The sequence below is a fragment of the Aulostomus chinensis genome, chromosome 3, assembly GCF_037954235.1.
Source record: "Aulostomus chinensis isolate RoL2024-O1b breed Wild chromosome 3, RoL_Achi_v1.0, whole genome shotgun sequence".
Taxonomy (NCBI): Eukaryota; Metazoa; Chordata; class Actinopteri; order Syngnathiformes; family Aulostomidae; genus Aulostomus; species Aulostomus chinensis.
In genome coordinates, this window is record NC_141322.1 from 31,466,299 (window position 1) to 31,492,718 (window position 26,420).

The 26,420-nt window shown below is 47.3% G+C and overlaps 3 protein-coding genes across 9 annotated transcripts; 1 reads left to right on the top strand and 2 right to left on the bottom strand.

Annotated features, from left to right (window-relative positions):
• The first annotated feature begins 237 nt into the window (after nucleotides 1–237).
• On the top strand, nucleotides 238–5,965 carry LOC147268658 (pyruvate dehydrogenase [acetyl-transferring]-phosphatase 1, mitochondrial-like). The gene is made up of 6 exons (XM_086200427.1): nucleotides 238–364; nucleotides 987–1,201; nucleotides 3,045–3,458; nucleotides 3,643–3,743; nucleotides 4,093–4,661; nucleotides 4,896–5,965. The coding sequence occupies exons 2-6, from the start codon at nucleotides 1,016–1,018 to the stop codon at nucleotides 5,168–5,170; spliced, it is 1,545 nt and encodes a 514-aa protein (XP_086056553.1). The 5' UTR covers nucleotides 238–364; nucleotides 987–1,015; the 3' UTR covers nucleotides 5,171–5,965.
• A 3-nt stretch (nucleotides 5,966–5,968) lies between these two features.
• On the bottom strand, nucleotides 5,969–20,512 carry LOC147268659 (RNA-binding protein 39-like). 7 transcript variants are annotated; one of them, XM_086200421.1, is made up of 16 exons: nucleotides 20,354–20,512; nucleotides 18,935–18,997; nucleotides 12,770–12,816; nucleotides 11,931–12,107; nucleotides 11,262–11,355; nucleotides 10,378–10,431; nucleotides 10,172–10,292; nucleotides 9,847–9,999; nucleotides 9,349–9,486; nucleotides 8,300–8,365; nucleotides 7,368–7,572; nucleotides 7,213–7,299; nucleotides 6,851–6,962; nucleotides 6,618–6,723; nucleotides 6,416–6,494; nucleotides 5,969–6,338 (listed from the first exon to the last, which is right to left on the bottom strand). In XM_086200421.1, the coding sequence occupies exons 2-16, from the start codon at nucleotides 18,976–18,978 to the stop codon at nucleotides 6,235–6,237; spliced, it is 1,587 nt and encodes a 528-aa protein (XP_086056547.1). In that variant the 5' UTR covers nucleotides 18,979–18,997; nucleotides 20,354–20,512; the 3' UTR covers nucleotides 5,969–6,234. The 7 variants fall into 7 exon arrangements, with proteins under 7 accessions (XP_086056547.1, XP_086056549.1, XP_086056545.1 ...); XM_086200423.1 differs by lacking the exons at nucleotides 18,935–18,997; nucleotides 20,354–20,512 and adding exons at nucleotides 12,920–13,103; nucleotides 16,589–17,729; XM_086200419.1 differs by having other exon boundaries at nucleotides 5,970–6,338; nucleotides 11,262–11,351; nucleotides 20,354–20,510.
• A 382-nt stretch (nucleotides 20,513–20,894) lies between these two features.
• tsen2 (TSEN2 tRNA splicing endonuclease subunit) lies at nucleotides 20,895–26,275 on the bottom strand. The gene is made up of 12 exons (XM_086200428.1): nucleotides 25,806–26,275; nucleotides 25,554–25,620; nucleotides 25,439–25,478; nucleotides 24,782–25,030; nucleotides 24,454–24,685; nucleotides 24,290–24,364; nucleotides 24,173–24,223; nucleotides 23,952–24,096; nucleotides 23,594–23,630; nucleotides 23,088–23,199; nucleotides 22,273–22,362; nucleotides 20,895–21,536 (listed from the first exon to the last, which is right to left on the bottom strand). The coding sequence occupies exons 1-12, from the start codon at nucleotides 25,974–25,976 to the stop codon at nucleotides 21,477–21,479; spliced, it is 1,329 nt and encodes a 442-aa protein (XP_086056554.1). The 5' UTR covers nucleotides 25,977–26,275; the 3' UTR covers nucleotides 20,895–21,476.
• Between the last annotated feature and the right edge of the window lie 145 nt (nucleotides 26,276–26,420).

The window sequence follows — 26,420 nt, forward strand, 5'->3', positions numbered from 1 at the left end:
CAACAACTCTACCTCTGAGCCACGCCCCCCCAAGTTTGTGCAACTGCAAACATTTTGGAAGCCAAGGTCACAATGGAAACTTGGTTAGAGTCCGACACCTGAATCCTGAATCCTCAGTCGCTGAAACAAAGCCAAGCCCAACTTCACTTCCTGTTGGTGTTTGTCACTTTCACGTCTCTCCAGAGTGAGAGGGGGCGGGGCTCAGCACAGGTTTATGTGTCACCCATTACTGAGTGAGATATTAACGCTGCCAAAGGTCTCTCGTCTGTCAAACCAACGCACCGACAGGAAACAAGAAAGGATCAATTCACCTGAGGAAGAGGAGGAGAAAGAAGAGGGAACCAGGAACTTAACACTTGAGCAGGTGAGATGTTACCATGTTAGGTGTTACACCAAAACAGATACCAAAAAAAATCCTCTTTTTTATCACAAATTAATAATGTGCCAGGAAATGTGACTGAAACGTTGCAGAGAGAAGCTGTGTAGCAGAAGAAGAAGGCAGAGAGGCAAACACAGGGAACTCACACATACGTAGCACACAGGTAACACAGAGCTAACACAAAGGTACGCACATAGCAGTCAGGTGACACAGGTAACAAACACAGGTAACAAACACAGGGAACACGCATAGCACACTGGTAACACACATGTAGCACAAGGGTAACACACATAGAACACTGGTAACACATAGCAATCATGTAACACAAAAGTCACAGTTAAGACACAGACAGGTAACAAAAGGTAACAAAAACACAGGTAACACAAACATAACAGACAGGTAACAACCACACGTAACACACACAGCAGACAGGTAATACACAGGTAGAAAACACAGGAACCACACATAGCAAACAGGTAACACAAATGTAGTAGACACGTAACAAACACTGGTAACACACATAGCAGACAGGTAACACAGGTAACACAGGTAACACAAATGCAGTGTAAACACATCCCACAGCTCTCCCTCGGGTTCCTGTCTGCAGGTTTATTTGCTGGTTCTGCCACAGCAGCCATGCTGCCAAGAACAAGAACCCTCAGAGAAAGTTGCAAGGTTGAGCTGCAGCGGCGCCACTTCTTCTCCTCTCCTTCCCATGAGCTTCCCAGACTCAGTTACCCAGCAGGCAATGGGAACAGGAAGTACAGATCTGCACAGGAGGCGGGACACATGACCTCAGCTCAGATCAACCGCGTATTAAAGGTGAGACTGATGCTTTGGTACCAGGGGCCATTGGACATCATTTCCATTTTTAGGGTTTGTAAAGTCATAATTTAATGATCCAGACTGTGCAGAGAGTCTGGAGGGGATATTACATTGATATACGATTATTATATACTAGTCTGGTACTGGGCGGCCCGGTGGAGCAGTGGTCCTCCCTGTGGCCCCCCAGCAAGAAGGTTGTGGGTGGAGCAGTGGTCCTCAATGTGGCCCCCCATCAAGAAGGTTGTGGGTGGTGCAGTGGTCCTCACTGTGGCCCCCCATCAAGAAGGTTGTGGGTGGAGCCCCGGCTGCAGCACGGGGTCTTTCTGGGTGAGTCTCCATGTTCTCCCTGTTCCTGCTGGGTTCTCTCTGGTACTCCAGCTTCCTCCACAGTCCAAAGACATCAAGAGGGACCAGGTTAATCCAGACTCTAAATTGACCGTAGGCGTGGCTGGGAGAGCCAATGGTTGTCTGTCTCTATGTGTTGGCCCTGCCATGGACTGGTGACCTGTCCAGGGGGAAGGCTGCTGGGATAGGCTCCACCCCCACCACCCTGAACAGGAGAAGAGGGGGAACATGGAGGGATGATGGATGATGGATGGAGGGATGGATGGATGGATAGATGGATGGAGGGAGGGATGGATGGATGGATGGATGGATTGATGGATGGATGGATGGAGGGATGGATGGATGGATTGATGGATGGATGGATGGATAGATGGATGGAGGGATGGATGGAGGGATGATGGATGGATGGATGGATAGATGGATGGAGGGAGGGATGGATGGATGGATAGATGGATGGATGGATGGATGGATGGAGGGATGGATGGATGGATGGATTGATGGATGGATGGATGGAGGGATGGATGGATGGATTGATGGATGGATGGATGGATAGATGGATGGATGGATGGATGGATTGATGGATGGATGGATGGATGGATAGATGGATGGAGGGAGGGATGGAGGGATGGATGGATGGATGGATAGATGGATGGAGGGAGGGATGGAGGGATGGATGGATGGATGGATGGAGGGAGGAAGGGATGGAGGGAGGGATGGATGGATGGAGGGATGGATGGATGGATGGAGGGAGGGATGGATGGATGGATGGATGGATGGATAGATGGATGGAGGGAGGGATGGAGGGATGGATGGATGGATGGATAGATGGATGGAGGGAGGGATGGAGGGATGGATGGAGGGAGGAAGGGATGGAGGGAGGGATGGATGGATGGAGGGATGGATGGATGGATGGAGGGAGGGATGGATGGAGGGAGGAAGGGATGGAGGGAGGGATGGATGGATGGATGGATGGATGGAGGGATGGATGGATGGAGGGAGGGATGGATGGATGGATGGATGGATGGAGGGATGGATGGAGGGATGGATGTATGGATGGAGGGAGGGATGGATGGATGGATGGAGGGATGGATGGATGGATGGAGGGAGGGAGGGAGGGAGGGAGGGATGGATGGATGGAGGGAGGGATGGAGGGAGGGATGGATGGAGGGAGGGAGGGATGGATGGATGGATGGATGGATGGATGGATGGATGGAGGGATGGATGGAGGGATGGATGTATGGATGGAGGGAGGGATGGATGGATGGATGGAGGGATGGATGGATGGATGGATGGAGGGAGGGAGGGAGGGAGGGATGGATGGATGGAGGGAGGGATGGATGGATGGATGGATGGATGGAGGGATGGTCCGGTACTTCATACAGGAACATCCAAATACTTTCGATAGACTCATAAAAGCTTCATGATGACAGGTGTCTTCCTCGATCAATCCAAAATCCAATCAGTCACTTTATTGATCTGTCTGTCTTCTGGACAGGCCAACGAATACAGCCACACCTTCCCCAAAGGCCCAGCCTCCCACAGTGTCCTCAGTTTCCATAGCAACATGTTGCCATCCAACCATCCCGGGGAGGACTGCCGGAGCTGCGCCACCTGCCTGCCGGACCGTGGTGGCGTGCTGTTTGGCGTGTTCGATGGGCACGCAGGGCCAGCCTGTGCTTATGCAGTCAGTCAGAGGCTTTTCTACTACATTGCCGTGGCAATGCTGCGGCTGAGGATGCTGGCAGAGCTGGAACGGGCCGTGGAGGAGGATCGGGCCATACCGCCGCTGTTGGAGTGGGTCAAACACCCCCAGGACCACAGCTGCCCTGACGGAGGAGCCATTTCCTTCCAGAGCCTCCGACACTACTGGCAGGAGAGACTTGATGTGGAGGATGACGAGGACGACGAGGTAACCGGACACCACACGTCCTGAACCACCCAATACCAGAGGTCGCCACTGGGCCGCACCACACAGGATCTGATCCAACCTCACCTCCGATGATTCTTTAACCTCTGATTTGTTGATCAGCTTCATTGTCGAGTCTTTCTGATGCTATGTTGTCATCATCTCTGTACTTTCTGATTGGCTGCAGGATGGTGGCAGGATGACCTCAGCCCTGGTCAACGCTTTCCGTCGCCTTGACTACGACCTGTCAGTGGAGGCGCAGGTGCACCTGTCCACCTCCTCATTCAGGTCCTCAGTTCTCTTGTGACATCCTTTCACCTCCCACCTACAAACTGGTTCTGTAACACAAGTGAAAGTTTCTGGTTGACCAGTGTGTGAACGGGTGAATGAGATGACAGATGAACAGCCCTTAGAGCGCTGCTGAGGTAGAAAGGCGCTATTTTAAAAATGAGTCCATACCAGTCACTGTGCTGAGCTAAGTAGCCTGGGCCTCAGCGGCCTGCCTTCGTGTTTCTGCTGCTATTCACAGACTTTGTCTGTCGCTTGATCCAACGTTGAGTCAAGCTGAACATTTCTTCCTGCTTGATGCAGCTGCTGGTTCCACATCACCACCTGAATAATGTCTCTCCATCCTCAGACGAGTGTCTCTCCCTGGGGAAGCTTCGTCTCCATTCTCCCCCCTCCGGGTGGCGCTGTCCGGCAGCACGGCCTGCGTTGCCCATATCTCTAATGGCATGCTCCATGTGGCCAACCTAGGCGACAGCCGAGCTGTCCTAGGCATGCAGGAGTCAGACGGGCGCTGGTCCGCGGTCAGCCTCACCAATGACCACAACGCTCAGAACCCAGATGAACTGCAAAGGATTCTGGGCGAACACCCGCTGTCAGAACAGAGGACAGTGATCCGCCATGACCGCCTGCTTGGTCATCTGCTGCCGTTCAGGGCATTTGGAGACATTCGCTTCAAATGGAGCGCAGAGATGCTGTGCCGTCTTTACGAAACTAGACCGGACATCCTGTCAGTGGTCAGTGAAGCCATCCGGACGCCACTGCCACACTATCTGACGCCGCCCTACCTCAGTGCCCAGCCAGAGGTCACCAAACATCACATCACACCCTCAGACAAGTTCCTGGTCCTGGCAACAGACGGACTGTGGGAGCTGATGCACCGACAGACGGTCATCCAGCTGGTTGGGGAGCACATAAAAGGTCAGATAGCACAGCTAATGCTACATGGTCTCAATTAGCTCACAAAGAATATTTCAGAACTTCTATTCTACCAATCTGAAAATCTAATGTAGTTGAAGTGCTGGGTTTCACTCTCAACTCTGATCAAATAAGGCAGCAGGAAGTTTTTCCCACCCCAGACTGAGTAGGTGGATGTCTGGCAAGCGCCTCGAGTCAGCAAGTAACCGGAGCAAGAACGTTTTTTTTGTTGTCCAGGTCTTCAGCAGCAGAGACCCATAATTACCGGTGTGGGTATGACTCTGGTGGCACTGCAGCGCCTTCTGCTGGAGAGGAAGGGGCGGGTTCAATCGGTGCTGGAGGACCAGAATGCTGCCACCCACCTGCTGCGTCACGCCCTTGGAGATGATGGCTACGGAGCAGTGGCAACCAACCGGCTGACCAAGATGCTGAGTCTGCCAGTGGACCTGGCTAGGAGGTACCGCGATGACATCACAATCACTGTCATCCAACTGAACGAACCTGAGCTTTGACCTGCAGGGAGTTCACCTGCTCGTTAGTGGACTGACATTTTTACTCTGAACTCTTTCAGATGCTCATGTTTCCTCTTGAATGTGAAATTACATGTTTGAATCTTTCATAACCTGCTTCAGTTTATTGAGCACTGCAGGGATGAGGGTTGATTGTCGTCCAACAGGAAGTGGTCTTGTCAGGGATGAAGGATGATTGTAGTCCAACAGGAAGTGGTCTTGTCAGGGATGAAGGATGATTGTAGTCCAACAGGAAGTGGTCTTGTCAGGGATGAAGGATGATTGTAGTCCAACAGGAAGTGGTCTTGTCAGGGATGAAGGATGATTGTAGTCCAACAGGAAGTGGTCCGCTACCAACCCCCAATGAGATCGTTCCACGTGATTTTGGATGATTGAATCAGTCACATTTTTCTGCCCAAACAACCTCTACTGTGAACGCTAACATGAAGACTTAAGTATTTTGACTACAAACACAGGACTTGTAAACTTATAAAGTTTTCTGTTTCCACACTGTCACTTGTTCCACGTGACCTGCAGATGTTGATGTCAGCATTGAGCAAACACAGTTGACATGAATCCCAGAAGGGAAACGTGAACGTAAAGAACAGTAAACACCAGATTGGACACAGAACTCTTTCCTGTCCTGTGTGAGACCGTCCCAGTCCAAAGTGGCGTCCTGCACATCCTGACTAGACCTCATTGTGACACTGCAGGTAAAAATATGATAGACGTCTTCCAAAGAACTGAAACTAATGAAATTAGCACATGTGCAGAAATGACACTTCCTGTGACTTCAAAATAAACTTTAATCACAGATTTTACAAAATCAAATCTTGACTAGAAAACAGTTAATTCTTCATCGTCATCATAGGCTGGCCTCCTCACAGCTCACGGAGCTCACTCATTGGACAATACAATACAGGCGGCGGGGGGGGGGGGGGGGGGGGGGGTTGGGGTTGGGGTGATTGAGGCCACGCCCACAGATGCTAACAACAGGAAACAGGAAGTAAAGCTGGAAGAAGTTCTTCGTGTGTGAACAGACTCATCCAATCAGAGGAAGTGCTGAGTCATCGGCGCGGGGGCGGGGCTAGCAGCTGTGTGGCAGTGGCGGCCTCTGGGAAAAGGTTGTGGTAGGTGGGTAGAGGAACGTACGCCGCCGTGATCATCTTACCTGAAACAACAGATCATGTTAGAACAGGCTGGTTCACAGGAAGCTATGGGGAGTGTGTCATGTGACAGGAATTTTACCCGCAAAGTATCTTCCATGCAGGGCATTGACAGCAGCCATGGCGGCAGGGATGGAGGGACACTTGACATACACGTTACCCTGGCAACAATCAAAGGACCAATTACACACACATGAATTTCTCTGGTTCCAATTAAATACCAGTTCTGTCAAGCTGGGAAACAATTCTCATGATTGTTGGGGGTGTGGTCAGGTGACGCGTACCTCTGCGGAGTTCTTGTCAACGTAGATATGAACAACTCCTCCATGTTTGTTACACTCCTCTATGACATCATGCATGATATCCATCTCCCATCCAGGAAGCTCCTCCCTGTTCCACACAGACAAATCAATGTTACACCAATAGCGATGATCTGATGGGACTTCTCTTTTCTTTGAGTTCACCCCTGATTCAATGCTGTTGGCTCCTTAGGCGGGTCAGGTGTGTGCTTGTGTACCTGTTGGGGTTGAACATGTTGGACAGCTGGAAGCAGTGTGTGGCGAGTGGCTGAGACGGAAGATTCAGAGGTGCAGAGTTCATGTTGATGTTGAGGGCTGGATTCATGGCAGCTGAAACACAAAATTGCAATGTGGGTCAGGCGCATCGCAGACGCAGCTCCGCAGGGAAAACAACGCAGTGAGAGTGACGAGCTCGGAGGGGCAGTTTCGTGCTTCTGTTGGGCTCCATAACTGGACGCTGAAGGGCGACTGCTCTGACTGGCGGCGTTCATAGAGACCGAGCAGGACTTGTTGGAGTGAGAAAGCTGCTGGTGTTTGTGTGCAGGTGGGAACATGAAAGCAAAATGCTGTGTGTAGTTACCAGATACAGCAGCCATGGCTCCAATAGCGATGGCTCCACTCATCTGTAGTGCCTGCTGAGCAGCAGGAGGAATCTGCAGGCCTGTACCTGAATGAAACAAAGAGTCAGAACCAGAACCAGAACCAGTCTTAAGAACACTAGAAAGCTGCTCTTACCCTCTGCGAGTCGGGCCATCAGCTGCAGACGTCCAGTGGTTCCGAGGTCGATCCCAGTGCGTTCAAGCTCGTCACTGTCGAGGAATGAGGAGGCCATAGAGGCGTCGGTGCGCTCTGTCACATGACCCACCTTCATGGGCCGACCCGCCAGCTCAAAGCCGTTCAGCTGCTCCAGAGCTTTCTTAGCACACTCTGCGTCTGCAAACTGAGTGAGACAAATGGTGGACATCAGATCCCGTAAACCAAAACTCTTAGTCTTTACAGAAACTGCTCACCAAGTTCCCAAGGTGGTTCTGACCATTCTGAGATGATCTGGTCGACCCGCTTGGAGGACGACATCAACGTGCCAAGTATGTCACGTCATGTCATTTTTAGGGGAGGGTATTGGCACCTGCCGATACGTTATGATAGCATCAAGATATGCCAATATAGTGTGATTGTCTACGTAGTTCACTGAAAAATTAAATAATAATAGTAATAATAATAATAATAATAAGAGTACAAGTTGCTATGTAGACATACATCAGATGTCCACTTTATAATTCGTTTTAAGTTTCTCCGCTACGTTGCGTCTGACTGGCCCCTTCCCTGACTGCCTCCATCACTACTACAGGAAATACTGCGCGGTGCAGTAGTTGTATTGCGACACCTACTGAAGAAGAGGTGCAGAAGTCATATTTTATTTACAATTCGACAAAAACATGACTTATTAGCCTAAAAATAAATCTATATTAAGAGCTTGAATGTCAGCGTATCAGGGAAAAACATATCAATATTTTTTCCAACCCTGAATGAGTTCTTGTTCCCACCTGGTGGCGCTAATGACTAATCTGCTCCCCCACACCAGGTCTGGTGAAAGTAGGCCTCACAGCTCAAGTGAAATCCTGTTGACAGACATACCGATAAGCGCTAAGGTCTTGTTGTGAACTCACGGTGATGAAGCCGTATCCTTTGGAGCGTCCCGTCTCACTGTCCATCATCAGCTGGATGCTCTCGATCTGGAAACGACCCAAATGTCAGATGGCCAAAGGTTCCTCTCTACCAGTGTTGGTTCTAGTAGTTTGCTTTGAGGACTAATTTGGGTTCCTCTGTCTCAATGATGACATTTTGGTCATCGCACAAACTCTAGACTGTCCTTCACCAACGAAGCGTCCATGATTGCACTGACGGTGCCATGGTAACACATCCTAGCAAAAATGCCACTACGTGCAAGTTTGTTTCGTTCTGTTGGTTTTATGCATATTTATGATTACATTTATAACAATTGTATTCATTACTATTCTGCCATTAAATATTATATGAAGTGTCATTATTCAATGAACCATTCACAGCATACAGCGGGACTACGGACATGTTCTAGAAGAGGACATAAAGGGACCTGGGGCACATTTATTATGCATGCACTGGTCAAGTGACAGGGGCAGCGTCATCTGCTCACACTGTCAGCCTTTAGTTTCGGCCACAAAAATAAGTCCATGACAATCGAGGGTTCGCGATGACAGCCAATGGTCTTTCTACCGGCTTCAATAGATAGAAACAACTAAGTAAGCTAGCATCAACTCGATCTCCTCCAATGGCCGATGCTAAAAAGCTTCCCTACCCTATCAACTGCCGATTGTGTTGTAGTCCAAAATGTGAGTTAGTCCTGATTCTTTGTAGCAAAGAGAGTTTTGCAAGTTTGAAACTTGCCAACGACCCCTAAGCCTGTACAACTACAAACTGAGCAGCCAAGCAGTGCTCCTAGCGCAGCTTCCTCTGTCACTTGTGCTACATTGCTAAGCACCGCCGACATCAAAATAATCCATTTCACATTCAACATAAACAACGTAGGTCCGATGCGGAACCACCAAATGGACGAGCATATTACTGATCATTTTTTGAAAATATTATTGGAACGCATTACGGGAACTATACAGAGATGTGAGAGTTGTGTTACATCAATAACTGTCCTCACAGATACAAGTAAGAACGTGTGTCCCACCCGTCCAAACGGCTCAAAGATTCCTCTCAGCATCTCCTCAGTGATGTTGAAGTGCAGAGAGCCGACGTACAGCCTCATCGGTCCACATGATCCCTTCTGTAGATTGTTGGCTGCTGCTGCTGCTCTGTTCTTCTCTGCCTGAACGAACCAACACACACACACACAAAATCTTACCATGTTGCAAATACACAATTAATTTTGCCCCTTAGGAAAATCACCAAGCTTCCATCCTAACTCAACCAAAATAAGAACCCACTCAAAGAAAATATTGTGAATTTAATTTCAACCAGAACTGTGAATGGTGACACGGATTTTCCTGTCAATTACACCAATCACACCAGTCGCCACTGCAGACAAAAAACAGATGTTAGCAGGGTTTTTGGCCATACGGGGCTTCAGGGATTGGGGTTTCCTGCAATTGTAGAACTCGAAGTTGCAGGAAACCCCACAGCAACATGAAGAGCCTTTAAGATTTACTGTGTCTCAGAGTGCACGTACTTGCGAGGCTTGCACGATGATGGGAACTCCCAGCAGCCTTTGCCCCGTCAGTCCGATGGCCAGAGGAACTGAACTGGCCTCCACAAACTCAATGTAAGCAATGCCCTTTGACCTGCGAGAGTTCCTGTCTGAGATCATCCTCACATCCCGCACCTGCGGAGGGGTCAGGTGAAACAGTCAGACGTCACTTGGGCAGCCAGAGGGTCACTGCTGAGCCACATGCAGTGAACAACTGCAACTCTGCAGCTACGTTACTTTACAAAAGTCTGGGGAAAAAATGAAAAGGCACAGCTTGTTGAGCATCTCCATCACTACCAGACTTTACCTTCCCCACAGCAGAGAAGAAGTCCTCCAGGTCTCGAGGTCGTATCCGGGCCGCCAGCTGCATACAGAAAACCGTCCTGGCGTCCCGCTCCTCTGGGGTCAGGTTATCTATCGGCAGTCTGCTTGCAACAACACCAACACGTTTCCTTTTCAACTTAAGAACAAAATAGTCCACATTTACCAAATGTCTACCATGACAGCTCTAACCTGATTGGACTCTTCTCCTTCTTGATGGGACTCTTGCTCCTGGACCGTCGCCGGCTGGACAAACAGAACGGGAGACACATTTCCTTTTTTTCTCTACTAATCATCATCAATGAAGTTCAGAACAGCATCCTGATTTCGAGTCGTACCATCTGAATCAGTAGAACGCCACTTGCAGGCTGGGTTATCTCTGCAGCACCTCAATACTGCATTTGGAATGGTATTTGAATGCACATCTGCCTTTAGTGAATATTACACCTCCTGCAATTGGGATACTTCACTTGGCCATGTTGCACTTTCAATTCAAGTTCCAACATATAGTTCAGCCCGATCCTGGTTGGTTCACATTATGAGAGGTCATGCGACCCGACACAAAGCAAGGACAGACAAAGGCCATCCATGCCAAGGAAACCAAAGCTGTCTTTTATTCATCATTTGTCTGGCTTGTATGATCCAGCATGATCCTGGATCAGTTACCTACAAAATCTCTCAAATGCAGTTATCTGACCTTCAAAATAAAAGCTACATTACTTTATTAATGTAATAGTTTTGTCAGTGTGGGCTTAGAGAGCCTTATTCTGAAAAGGTCTGACTTCCAGTCTGGCAAGTAATTTAACAATCAGTTCTAATAACCATGTTGCATGTTTAAAAACCTCACCATGTGACTAATTTCACATCTACCGGTCTAAGTAACCTCATGACTCACTAGCCATGTTTCCATCGAGGGATTTTGAAGCTAATTTTGCATGATGATTTTTATGGAAACAGCACAACGCGCAAAAACTATTTCAAATTAAGCTTGGTTGGTTTCGGCCTTTTTCCACGAAGAAATTATGCAAAACAGAAGATGAAAACACCTAAACTGACAAAGTGAATCTTGAACTCACATGACTGACCATCTGTTTCCACCGGCGCCGTCTTCTCGGTTATTCCCAAACTTTGTCGTCATCTCCGTGGAAGCAGCAACATGTCCAATACTAGCTGGCACCAAAGAACTATTACAACTTGTCCAACTGTACAACAGATGTAGACCAAAACAAGGAGCCGATCTGATGTATGCCTAGGTTTTTGAAAGTTTCCTGTACCGCCATCTTCTGACACAAATGATGTGCTGCTCATGGGGAATGTTGGGTGCAAACTAAATGAAAGATCTCAGTTCTAGACCTGCCCTGCTTGTAAGGTGTCATGGGAGAACTTTGGTTGTGATTTGGCGCAATACAAATGAAACTGACTTGACCTGATGACTGAGCAGTGGCGTGCCCGTTTGTGCGCTTCAAAGCCCCTGATGGAAACGTCTGTAACTCGCAATTCCTCTTTTGCGGCACTTCTACATTTCTCTCCACATTATAAGGAAACATGGCTACTGAGCATCTGGAAGAGTTCTCTTCAGCATATTAGCACAAGTCCTGACATCCCCTTGTTCAAAGACAGACTAACAGTCACATGACGCATCCAACAGCTGACCCTAATGCTTAATGGCAGAACTGATCTAATAATCAGTGTCAGCTGTGTTGGTTGTTGGCTCAGGACACACCAAGTGTCTGCAGTTAACTCACGACTTGTGATGATCTCTGTAACGGCCGCCCCTCTCTCTGCTCCGGCTGCGGCGCCGCTCTCTGCTCCTGCTGCGACTCCTGCGCTTGTCTCGGCTGCGTTTACGTTCTCGACTCCGGCTTCTCTTCTTCTCTCGACTCCTACTGCGTTTCCTGTCACGGCTGCGGCTGCGCTTTTTCCTGCAAGACAAGTATCAGTCAATCAGAGCCGCCCTAAAGGACCGCATGAGGCTGCACTTTACCAGAATTACATGAACCAAATCTAACAAAATAAATAAATGCAATAAATTTTCTCTTGGTCATGGTGAGTTCAAGAGGTTCTCCTGAACTCACCAATGAACTCCTTCTACAGTCTATTGGCATCAGTGTCTCTTCTTGACACCTGCAAACTGATACCATATCTCTGGTGATATCCTCTTTAAATGCGACTGTTACAACTTTTGTCTTTGTCTTCTTCTAGTGATCCTGGCAGGTAGCAGAATAGACACGGTGCATAGGTTGTACTGCCCTCTGCAGGTTATGGCTCAAACCTTTGGAGGAGACAGAGCATTTACCTGACAGTGGCAGGTCTTTAACTCACCCACCACTATGGCAGGTTGGTTAATCAAATCACAAAAGTTTGGCTGGTGATCATTTCCAACCCTGTGGAGTCGTGGCAAAGCAAATACATCGACACATATGAGCATTCCTGGGAGCCCTTTTATCACTGGAGGAAGCCACAGCCATGAGAACTGACCAGTCCCAGTTTAGCCAGTCTACATATCATCAAACTGGTTTAAGCTAATACACTGGAGCAAGAAACAGATCTTTATCATGACAGAGTAATGGACAGATGTCGGTACCTCTTGGAACGCTCCTCCTGGACGTCGGGGCTGTCTGTCTTGTCCTCCTAAGCAGGGTCGACAGAGAACAGCATGAGGTGGCAGACGCAACATTCAGGTGTCAGGGAGGGGCGGAGCAAGAGAGAATATAAGAACAACTGAATGAGTCACATTGAAACAGACTGTTTTGCATGAAGGGGGGAGGGAATCAGAGGTCAGAGGTCAGTCTGGATCAGTCAGTCGGGCAGCCGGCTGGAGCTCCGGCAGTAGACAGACACTCCATAGTCCAGCTCAGACTCTTCCTCTTCTGTGGATGCTGTGCTGGTTTTGGGTGGTGGGACTCCTCTGAAGGGCCCTGAAGCAGACAGGAGTCTTAGTCACTCAACTCAGCCCAGAACCCAGGACCAACCCTCCACACTACACCTCACCTGTGCAGGAACCACACCTGCCAGGATGACATGTTTCAGTCCTTCAACACCACGCCATGTTTGACATCTGCGCTTAATCTCACGTTTTCATGAGTCTGAGTGGAATTGTTAGCTGATGGACAATCTGAGTCTTTCATCAATTATTTTGTGTTTCGGTGAAAAGATGCATCTGGTGTTTGTTTGAATGAGGAAATGGGAATAAAAGCAATAAATGAATCCCTGCAATGAAAAAATTAAGGGAATCCACGAGGATTCAAAAAAAAAGGTTGCTAATCAGAAGACTTTCAGATCTCCTTGTTCTTGTGTTTTACATACAGTGCACCTATGCAAATGTTCTTTTCCTCCTAATTTCACTGCTGCTACTTGTAACTATTGTTATAGAGAGGGGCGGATTCTTCATAAGAATTTCTTGGCTTCTAAACCCCCCCCTGCATGATGTTCTGTATTTTATTGAACTCTTGTCCTTTTTACATGATGTGCCATAAACTAAACAGCACCCGTAGCTGTGAGGTTGCAGCTTGGCTCAGGAGGGAGATCGGGTGTCTAGTAATCTGAAGGTAAACGGTTTGACCAACCGGGTTTTGATATTCCTGTATGAGACACTATGCCATCATCCATGGCCGATGGCTGACAGTCAGCCACCGAGTCCTCAATCACTTTAACATATTGAGCTGCATCTTCTTTGAGGAATTTTGTCCACTCAGAGTTACCCTAACATGGGAATTTAGTTCTGCTGTGACTTGAGAAAGAGGGAAAGGCTCAGCAGAATGACTCCTTTAAAAAAAAAAAGTTAAAAAAAAAGGCTCACCACAATTTCCAAGAGCACAAAGTGTTTTCTTTAGTCGATCCAACTATCCAAAACTCCTAGAGAAAACCTGGCATGCAAGAGTCCAGAACCAGCAAATGTTTGACATGTTTTGTATGGAAAAGAGTGAAACGAGAAAGCAAAAATAGTTGGTGATTAAACCCAAAGGGAACATGCCAACTCTTTGCTCATTGTTCCTTGTCTCTATCGGTTTGTCTGGCTCTGAAAATGATGGACAATGAGCTTATTTCCAAAAAGTCTGTTTGTTCTTTGTATCAATTCTGATTAACTTAAAAATAAGACAGATGATATTAAAATGTCTTGAATTAACTCGTTTTTCTCCCTTCTGCTAGAGTTTGGAGCTGAAACTTTCAGCCTAACTCAGAAAACGGTGGCCGGATGCTGCATGAAACAATTTGAGGTGTGAGGGGTGTGTTAGCTCAGGACTGAAACATGTGAAACACACCTGCATGATGTCTGTTGCACGTGTCAGACTAACTCACTCAGTAAACTTGCTGCTACAGTAAAATGTGATGCTTCACTCTGTCGCAGAGCAGCAGCACACTGAAACTAAAGCTGTCACAACTCACCTGCAGCTCAGGTGGGGCTACAGCTAAACCCTCCACACAGGGTCTTGACCTCAGACACCGGCCGGTTTCACAAAGATGGGTTTAACCAACAGAGAATAGTCCTTTACATTCCCAGTACAATAAATAATACCTAAGTAGTAAATAGGAAAAAAAAAAAAACAATCATAAAATTTGTCTTCTATTTTTGGCTAATTTACAAGTCGTCTGGTTGTGAACAACACAATATAACTAATGTACTCAGTAGGGGCGGGAAAAATATCCACATGGCAACATATCGTGATACGTCTTTCCCTGATAGAATATTGATGTTCCAGCACTTAATATCCCCCCCCCCCAAAATAATTCATGTTTAAGATGGACTGTAAATATGACTTCCACACCTCTGCTTCTGTAGGTGCCGCTGCACAGCTACTGCGCTGTCATAGTGAGTGAGGCAGTCAGAAGCGTGGCGGAGAAACTTAAAACACCTCGTGACATCAAAGTAGACATTTGACATCTGATGTGCATGAACACAGCAACTTATATTTCTGGCTTTTAAGTGATTTTACTGTGAACTAGGGAGAATATTGCAATATTTTGTGATATCATGATACTATCGCATTGTGACCCAAGCATTAAGATACGTGTCGTATCGGGAGGACTTGCCAGTACCCAGCCTTTGTACTCAAGCAGGAAGGTTTTGGTAAACTTGTTTACGGCATGATGGGAACAGGAAGGGTTTCATAACCTTTGCTGTTAGACCTGAATCCCGTTCACGCTACTGTTTTTAGACCCATAGGGGAATCTGTATGTGATCTGAACAGGTGAGGTTCAGAATTTGTGGGAACATGAGCCTGTCGCAACATGAGACACGTCACAGACTCATATTTACAGGTCAAATCAATTACCATTGGAGAGATTTCCACTTAATGCATCTGTATATATGTTTTGCTCTTTTAATGGGAAGTGGTGTGGGGTTTACTGCAGCCTCGTGATGGAACTTTAAACATAATCCCAACAATAATACTGCTCATCGTCAAGAATAAAGAGTTCTGGAATTGGAATCAGCATCAACAGATGTGTGGTGGAATCAGATCCTATGTGGATCTGTGCATCTCTAAAGAGACAAGAGGACAAGACGGCTGGCGCTACTCTGCTCTGCTGTGGATGGAATTCTCTGTTGAAAGAAGACTGGTTGAACGCTAACAGTAGGACCAGTCCAAAAAATCTTTGTGAAACTGGTTCCAGTTCAGAGATGATGTTTCTTCCGCCTGGTGGAGTAGATAGAAACTACACGGGTGAAGAGTCTGACTGCGCAGAGTCAAAGTATTCTGTGAGACGTTAGACGTCAACACAGCACTTTCAGGTGAAAATAGTACATCTTTAGAAACAGCGCTCATCATTGTCACTGCTCTCATTATCCAATCAAAATCAAGAATGGGTGGGCTATACTTGATCAATACATTTATTGATCATGTTCAGTAAAAATAAAACAAAACAAAACTTTTTGATTACAGTGTCATATTTCTACTATTATAGTCTCTATACACAGATTTTGTAAATAAATACAGAATCTGTAGGCAAGGGTGAAAATGTTGCAATAAGGGAGCTTCTGGATTCTGCACAAGTAGCTTTAACCAATCCTGTTTGAGCAGGTCCTGGCTATGTCCACCTAAACAGTCCGTGTGGACTGTAAGCGACACAGAACACATTTACTGAAATGTAAAGTCGGTAAAAGGTCTGTAGTCTGATGATTTAAGAAAGCTGTTGGGAGTTTTTTTTAAACTATTATGGAGTGTAAACCAGCTACTTTGACACTATCCACTCCTACTTCTTGTCTTTCAACTCCATGTAAACATCTCAAGTTGTTATATAGAAGGGAATGAATGACCGGTGGACTGGGAAGGTCTTGGACTGGATGTCCTCTGGCTACACTGGAAACCCCAAGTACTGGCCCCCTGGTCCCAGAGGCTAGTTCTTCAGACATAGTTGATGGGTTCCCAGGTTGTTACCTTTCTATTTGGACCTGTGCATTTACCTATTTAGAGGGTCCTGCAGTATCTCAGCTGCTCCTGGACTGAGACCTCAGGTGTTGTACCTGGAGTCTGCTGGAGTCACTTTCTTAGTTTGGGGGCTACAGCCCCCAGTGGCACCACTGTTGCCCTGACTCCCCACATCTCCTCTGATCCTCTTTCAGCCCTTGGTATTTATCCAGCTCCCGGTGCTCCTCCTCCTTGATGACAAACCCTGAACGTGATTTCATGGCTGATGAATCACTTGGTCAAATTGGTGCTTTACAGAGTTACATCATCATCAGTTGAAGATCTGCTCCATCAAATATAAAGTAATATGAGAAGATTCAACTTGATACAATTAGAGATGGGCCTCTACTGATAGTAAAACAATCGTTTGGCTATTACTGACAGACTTTCCTTTTTGTATGTCAAAACTTGATTTTCCTTTGTGTGCCAGGGTGACTGCACACAAAAAACTGCTCTCACTTTTCACATCAAAACACAGATATTAGCTATTTCTGTCTGTGAATGCTGTTATTATCTGAAGGCTGCCAACACCGTAGTCACTGAGGTGAACATTAGCCAACAGTGATACACTGGTGTATCAGTGCATCCTGATATAAGACAGAGATGACGTCCAGGATACATCAGTATTTTACTTTAACATGCCTTCATTCTGGTTTAAAGTGATATTAAACTGGTTCAGGTTTGATGACTCAGTGACTCAAGACCCCCTCACCTCTCTCATGCTGACATTGGGAGACGTTTGACTGATTCCACCAGTCGGAAGAAACTTTGAACCTCTGTGTTCCCTGTGAACTCCAGAGGGTCTATCGAGGCCTCATCCTGCACAGATTCAACCTTGTTCTTGCCCTCTGACTCCCAGCTCAGAGGCGGGATGCAAAATGGTGCTTTTCTGATTCCTAGAGGACACCATTCATGCTCAGCTAATGGCTAAAAGTCATGCACCAAGATTCTGCCTTCCCGTGATCCTCTTGTGGTTAATGAAAACAGCCACTGCGTGCTCTCCTGGCTGACAATTTCCAAAAATCCTCAGCTGTTCCTCATCAAGGGGGTTGGGCCAAACCCGGGTGACAGTTTACAGTTACCAAGGGAGCTACAGTCATGTTACCATGGGGACCACAGTACAGTAATGCATGATGGGGGCATTTTACTACCTTCATGTTTGTGACAGATCACACTGGCATTCAGGGGAGTAGAGGTGAGAAATCGTTAGGCAAGTCTACAAAGAGAGATAGATGGGCATTTATTCATGACAATCTGTAGTGGAAGTCCATTTTAATCATCATCATCATTATCATCATCATCAGCCCAACTCTACTGCTCACAGACTCCACAGACATCAAGTCAATAGTGATATGAGTGGCTTGTTTCAGCTGTCAGAACCTGACAGTTCACATCATCACCCTCATATTCACAACTCTTCTTCCTACAGTTCCTGATTGAAATCACTTGATTTTGTGCAGCTGCTGTGTGATATGACAATAACTGGTCAAGGAACAGAACGTGTCCATGGTCCACCATGACAGAGACTGTTTGATCATGCTTTCGCGCCCATTCTACTCACTGCAGCTCCATGATCACACATGCCACATATCCATTTTCTTGATCAGCCAAATCTCATGATTAGTTCACACTCCCAAACTAACCACCAGCCAAAGCAGCTAGGATTAAAAAAAGATAGCTTGAAATAGCTTTTCAGAAATGTCAGCTAACATTACATTTGGCAAAATATTTATGAAGCTCAAGACACAGCAGGCTTTCTATTACCGTCTCCTTACACTGCGTTGCAGCTAAGCTAACTTTTGGCTGTTGGTTGAGGCCTGGAGCTCGTAATGCACCTGAGAGGAGAGAAAGGTAGCACCTGCTTGTCTGGCTCTAAAATGATGGACAACATATGAATTTCCCCAAAAGTCAGTGTGTACTTTAAAATTAGCAGACATTTTAACATTGGATTTTTAGCCCTAGAATGTTAGTATGCTAGTATCTCTACTTCACAGGTTTCCAGCATTGTCTTCTATACAAACACACCCAAGACAACTTTTTAATCCCTCAAGTATCCTGACTAGTTTGAACTTGGCAACATCAGAGTTTAATGAGAGCCCACACAGACAACTGAAGGTGAGAGAAAGTAGCCACACTGACCCTCACTTACATCTTTTGCCTAGAAGACACGGAAAGGCCATAATGTCACAGTCAGAACTCGAATGCTTTCGGCGATTCAATGTTGCTATTTTCCAACTGAACTTAGCAGATGTGGTGGAGAGGATGAGGTGACAGTCATCGGTTGTGTGAGGAGCAGTAGAGTCTGGCTGAATGCGGGAGCAACAAAGGACAGAGACCCTCACCTTCCTGTACGGAGCCTCCAGCATCGCCTCGATGTCCAGGTCATCTGCCATGCTGCTGCAGCTCTGCACAAGTGGACAACACATTACACTGCTTTACAATCACATTAAAAATGGCTGAACAATTTTTTCTCTATTAAAATAATGATTTTTCCATCTCAAATATCATTTAAAAAAAAATCTAGTTTAAGATGGCCTGTAAGCACAATATGACTTCAGTACTGGTAGACGTTTCCTGTAGTTGAGAGTGAGGCAGTCGAGGAAGCGGCCAGCCAGAAGCAACAAGGCAAAGAAAAATTAAATTCCAGGAAACTTTAAGTGGACATTTGACATCTGTTATTAGCAACTTGTGTTTTCAGCTCCTTTTTTAATTTGTCAGTGAACGTTGTAGAATACAGCATTTGTTCCAGATATCGTGAGACCTTCTGTATCGTGAGGTCCCTCCCGATACCTCGATACTGATTAAATATTTAATTTCAACATTTTAATGAAATATTGTAAAAGAACAAACATGAATGCCACTCAGACCCTATCACCATATTTGTGAAATATGATATTGTCCATATGGACCAGCGTAAAAAGCTGGTTTAAAGAATTTCTTGTGAACCAGTCAACAAAAAACAAGTCCTTTTATGGACGTTAACACAGAAGAAATATTAAACATTGAAATAATAAAATGCATTAAATGATGGCATAAGAGAGAAAAAAGACATAAACATATCTATGGGACTATTAAGTTGAAATGCTCCCTGACAGTGTAAGATTTTCAGCTGTACTTAAGCGCATGTATGTCTCTGTTTTTAGAACTTAAGGGAATTTTTTAAACCCCCAATACATTCGTACACAAAGTGTTTTACTAAAATATTCAGTAAATGAACGACGAGCGTCTGCTTAGCTGACAGGTTCATGTTCTTAGTAGTGACAAAGCTACTCGTGTGATAATTAAATAAAACAATGTAAATGGACCAAAAAGCGATGTGAAAACAATCAAACACATAAACAAGAATTGTTCTCGACTTGAACTTAAGCTTGTATACGTTTTATGTTAATTTTAGAACACGTAACTAAATTATGAGAGAACTTCTAAGTATTGAGACAAACTCCCGGGGTCAGTCTTTCGCCCAACGCTCGTGAGTCAACTGAAGTGCGCGTGCTAACCGTTACTAGCCGAAAGGCTAAATAGCCTTCAGAGTCCCGCCGGACCTACCGGACCCCCTCAAGCGTCGCTCTGTCGTTAATGTGGCCCCGGTGGCCTACTGTTCACTGCCGTGACCTCAGTCGGTTCAGGTGAGCAACACCTGCGGCCTCGGCAGCTCTCAGCTAGCTCACAATGCTAACCAACTAGCTCGCAGGCCTCCCGCCGAGTTCTGCCGACCCAACACCGAGTAACTGACTGTTACGGAAATCAAAGAAGTTCTGTACCTGGATACACGGCGGCTCAGTGGGTGATAAACAACAAAATACCCGCTTGTCCGGTTTTCGTTGCTCGGATATCGTTCTCCACGAGAAGCGAGTGCGACTTACAATGGCGCAAACTGGGACGTTATCGCGAGATATTGATAATATCGCGAGAACATGTCTGGCGATAGCGAGGACGAGCTGTACAGTCCAGTCACAATGAAAACGAGGTAAAACCTGGTAGCTGACCAAACAGAGAGCCAGCACGGGGCAGGCTGCGCGGCTCAGTGCGGAGCCGTGAATCTCTGGATGCTACATGTTCCCTGTCGTGGTTCGGTTACATTCGTCTCTGAAGAGGTCTGAAGCAGGACAACAAGTAACATGGTTTCAAGCAAGAGATGTTCTAAATGCAGTTGAAAGACCAAAACTTTATACTAATATTCACAGATGTTTGATTCATGTATTAAAGTTTTTAACAATGTTTCTCCAAGAGGAGTGGGCCTGTAAATGACCCTGTTGACTATAGGAGGCTGAGGGATGACAAACACATTACTGGCTACCAGAATACCAGCTCATTTTTATTTCATTTATTATAACATTAATGCATAACAATCTTAGGATGAAGTGAGTGAGAGCAGAGTGGACAGAGGCGTCTTGCACATGAAGATGAGCAGAGTTCACCGGTATGAACCAGGAAGCTGTGCCAGCTGGATCGCTTCTTAACTATTCCCCTACTCGACCGACAGGAGCCAACATCTCCCCTCACTTCCTGTCCTCACAGACAGTAACAGTCTAGACCGGCATCGACCCCACGAGAAGATGAGCGCACAGCTGATTGTCTTCTGGAGTCTGATTAATTAAACCTGTGGTAGAATCCAGCAGATGTAAAAGTCAACAAGAAAAAAATATTCCACACTTCGGTACAACTGAAGAAAGGAGAAAGAGCAACTCTGTTCTTCACGTGTACTGCGTCACTCTCAGGGTCCTGTCAGACGCCACTCTGGAGGCTGAGCGGGCGCATTCAACCTCATCCTCTCAGTTGGTCAGGGACTACAGCCACGATCAGGCTTGCTGCCTTAAGATGGGCTTCCTTCCCTGTTTTCTTCATCTCTCTTGCTTGTTGTCACACCACCACTCCGTCAGCCAATCAGATGTCCTCCTGCTCGGCTCGTTCTCTGGAGGAAACCCATCTGCTGACTATCAATTCCTGGAGAGAGAGGACACCTTTAAAAAAATATTTTGACAACTTTGTCAGAACAACAGGTTTACAATAAACCCAAATGGATTTGGATGTTTTCATAACAACAATACTCCATCTTCCCCCTCTTCTCCTTTTGAGGGTGGTGGGGGTGGAGCCTATCCCATCATCCATCCCTCCATGTTCCCCCTCTCCTCCTGTTGAGGGTGGTGGGGGTGGAGCCTATCCCATCATCCATCCCTCCATGTTCCCCCTCTCCTGTTGAGGGTGGTGGGGGTGGAGCCTATCCCATCATCCATCCCTCCATGTTCCCCCTCTTCTCCTGTTGAGGGTGGTGGGGGTGGAGCCTATCCCAGCAGCCTTCCCCCTGGACAGGTCACCAGTCCATGGCAGGGCCAACACATAGAGACAGACAACCATTGGCTCTCCCAGCCACGCCTACGGTCAATTTAGAGTCTGGATTAACCTGGTCCCTCTTGATGTCTTTGGACTGTGGGAGGAAGCTGGAGTACCAGAGAGAACCCAGCAGGAACAGGAGAACATGGAGACTCACACAGAAAGACCCCGTGCTGCAGCCGGGGCTCCACCCACAACCTTCTTGATGGGGGCCACAGGGAGGACCACTGCTCCACCCACAACCTTCTTGATGGGGGCCACAGGGAGGACCACTGCTCCACCGTGCTGGCCCATAACAACAATATCAATGATTATTATTATTTTGTCTAGGAAAATCTAGTGGGTTTACCTGAACCTTGAGTCTGCTCAGACATGCAGGTGAGTCCAGCTCAGCCTCTGATAGGTCGGCTGGATAGATGATGTAACACAACATCAGCTCCTGAAGGCAAAGTGAGGCAAGCAGGTCAGTATGGAACATTATTACTCGTGCATGACAGTCGATACAAATACAGCTGGACATGGTCAGTTACCCACAACTGCCAGACCACTGCTCATCCCCACACCTTTGGGCGGCATGGCTCAGGGGTGGAGTGGCCGTCTAGCAACCAAAGGGTCGCTGGTTCGATCCCCGACCCTGGTGACCATGTCAAAGTGTCCTTGAGCAAGACACTGAACCCATAATTGCTCCTGATGAGCAGGTTGGCGCCTTGCATGGTAGCTCCACCATCAGTGTGTGAATGTGTGTGTGTGAATGGGTGAATGAGACGACACTGTAAAGAGCTTTGAGTACCGCTAAGGTAGGAAAGCGCTATATAAAATTGAGTCCATTTACCATTTACCTTCCTTGAAGTCATGTGACCCTGGTGTAGTTCCTCAATAGGCTAATGTTAGCTTAGCACTGCTAACCGTAGCTTCCAGGCTTCCAGCATCATCAGAGGGTTCATTACTGAAAATGATCTTGATGAACTAAACCTGGAAGATCAACTTTTGTTCATCAGAGCTGATTTACTGATTCAATCACCACACCAGCAATCCTATTGGCTGCCGGAGGGAGGGGCCAGGAGAAGACCACTTCCTGTTTCACTACAAAAACACCTCATCCCTGACATTTGTCGTCTGCTGGCATTCCGAAATCTGAGCTGACTGAACGTGACGTGTTATTACCTTGCAAACATTAGCGGTGATCCTGCTGAGGGCTGCCAGAGAACGCCATGAAAACGGTCGTAATGTCGAGCCTCTGAACGCATCATCAACCCGCTCTATCACCACTGAATAACTGCAGGAGACGACACAGGCATCGAGGGCAGCATGTTTTTAAAACAAAGGATGTTGGGTAAGTGATCATTTTTTCAGACAGAAACTACATAAATAATGGGTCGGTTTCTTTGGGTTTTTTTTGGAGAGATTTGATCTTTTATTTTAGTGAGGACACTTTTTTAATCAGATGGATCTTCTATGGATCCATTGTACGTGTGCGTCCCACAAACAACGATTTTGATTGGCTCACAGAAATAGGAACAAGCCAGAGGGGTTTTCAGCTCAACATTTCTGCTGTGAGACGCCATACAAATAATCCACTGACAGGTTTAGGGTGAGGGGAAGGTTAAGGTTAAGGTTAGAGTCAGGCAGGTAGTTGTTAACTTGTGTGTGTGTGTGTGTGTGTGTCCCACCTGGCGTGGTAGAAGGGCGGGCCTTTCCTGTACAACACTGAACAGAAGATTTTTGTGATCATTATGCGTAGTAGAGACCAACAACAAATTTCTTCTTCAAGTACTAACAGGTCTTGATCAAGTAGAGGAAGGAAAACGTCATTATAAGGCATCACTGTGGCAACAGAGACGGCTGCTACCGCTCCCTGTCCTGGTCAAGCAGTTATATATCCCATAATATTCTATCCATTTATACATTCATATTTATGTCAGTGAAAGTGCCAACAGCCCTGATTGTGACCTGATCGAAGTGGCACTTGGTTGTGGTTGGGGTCTAACTTTGAGTCTGGCCAGCGTGTAGATGTGGGTGGGGTCTTACTGAGGTCAACGCCGTACTTGGCCCCACTCCCTCCTTTTGGGACCCATCCCCTGCTGCGATAATGATGATAGGCTGCGTATGAGCTGACAAAGTCAGGCTGCAGAGACCGCAACTTCCTCCATAGCTGGATAACTGACAGGGGCTCCTGACCAATCACAGCAGGGGAAATTGATGATGTCACTTGTAAGAAATATGGAAATGGATGTCACAGCTTCAGTTACCTGCTGCAGGCAGACAGACAGACAGCCCAGGCCGTAGACCAGGAAGAAGGCCTGTAGGTGAGGACAGAGACGGTCAGTGCAGTGAGGACACCACTAATCCTGCTGTGTGGACGTTACCTCCTCCAGACTGAGCTGTAGGTACTCAGTCAGAGAGAATGGAGTCCGTCTAACCTGCCTGGTCACCCTGTCACCCTGGAAACACAAAACAACAACACACTGAAAACACCCTGGAACCATCACCACTGAACGCTGACCAGAGCCAGGTTCAGAGGAGGACTCACCTCACTGTTAGAGACCACCAAGACAAAACCAGGGCCCGGTACTAAAGACTCAGTATCAGAGTCAGGGCTGCAATCGGAATCCTGGTCAGAGGCGGGGCCAGGGTCCTGGTCAGAGGTAGGATCAGGGTCCTGGTCAGAGGCGGGGCCAGGGTCCTGGTCAGAGGTAGGATCAGGGTCCTGGTCAGAGGCGGGGCCAGGGTCCTGGTCAGGGTTCAGGTCTTGTGGGTCCAACCTGAAACAGGAGACATCACACCCACTTCTGGGAAATGCGCTTTTTGAGTTGTTTGTTTTCCATTCAATGAGGTGAAGACAAAAATTCTCCCTGCACCTTTTCTTGGCCTCCAGCTTGACCTCTGACCCCAGCCGGATCCTCTTTGTATGAGGAGAGACTCCACCCTCTGGACTAAGTGCCTCCCCCTCCTCAACTCTGTGATTGTTCCTCTCTTGTTCCGCCTCCTCCCTCACATCCTCCGCCTCTACCGGCTGAGACAGCTGCAGCAAAGTTTGACTGACAGCATCCTCAGCCAATCCCTGAGCCGAGAGAGCTCTGCCTGCCCATGCAAGCAGCTCCTCATACCTGGGGGAGACAGAGAGTTCATAGAAACACACACCTGTACCTTTCCCCACCTTATCGCCTGATGTTTAAGCCCCTCCCCCCGGAGGCATGAGGGTAGGATTCAAGACATCCAAGCTTCTGTGCCGTAACATTGTTTTCCTTGCACTTGCTGTAGTGTCCATATTAGGTTTTTGTTGTTGTTGGCACTAAATTAAAAAGTCTGCGGGTCGTGAGGTTGGAGGTTGGACTTGGGCGTAGCTGTAACCTACTGCTCCTCTCCTGAGACACACATCAGGGTCCCAGGACGGAAGAGAGGAGACCAAAGAGCCCACAGCACTAAGCGATGGGACAGCTGAGGACATGTTTGAGTCTCAAAACTCAAACAACTGAAAGCTATGATATCATCAGACAGGATGTGATGTCACTCACCTGGACTGTGACACTACAGGCAGAAACAAACCTTCATGATCTGTAACAGAAACAGAGACGTCTCACAGGAGGAAGGAGGAGGAGGAGGGTCATCACTGTGCAGGGGTCAACTCACGCTCCCATTGGTCAGTGATGCTGTGGGTCGGTCTGGCTCTGGACAGGACGCCTTTACCAAAATACCCCTGAAACACCAGCGGGCAAGATCAGCATAGTTCATCAGATGGGGAGACGTCTCTGTGCCGCCCGGTATCAGATCCAACACTCCACATTTTCACGATCAACAGAATCAGTGATTTGTAAATCTGATCAAATTAGACCGATTCGACATAATGGAGGAGGAGCCTGGCTGATCAGCAGCATCTCACACCTGGTTGTGAATCTTCTGGATGTGGTCTGGGTGACAGACCAGCACGTGCTGGTTGAGCAGCTCCGCTCGGTAAGTGCTCCTCTCCTCCGGGCTGCGGCTCACCGGCAGCGGAGCTTCATACGCCTCATACACCCGACACCGCCGCCGGGGAGCCCGGAACTCCGCCTGCATGCTGTCAGTGCCCGGTAGGACCGGGTCAGACCGAGTCGGTCTGCTGTGAGAACCGGTGTTTCCTCAGCTGTGGAACTCGCTAATGACTAGCTAGCGGTTAGCTGGTTAGCTTCATCTTACTCGTTCTTCAGCCTCAAGGCTAAGTTAGGTTGCTAACAGGTCTCTCGGTGTCGGTCCAGTCACGCATTCATCCACACCGCCACATCGCTGGTCAGCTGAATTCACCGACGGACGCAACGGTGTCACCCAATCTTGGTCCGACAGCCGCTTCGATGGTTCCCATCTCAGTGTTTTGGCGTTTGCAATACCAGCTTACGGTGCTTACTGCCACCTAGTGTACGGGAGTAAGTCAGTTTCTCTTGTTTTATGGGCGGTGACACAATTGCTTTTTTAAAAATTTCATTAATTTATTTGTATACAGTAACATAGATTAGCACCAGGACA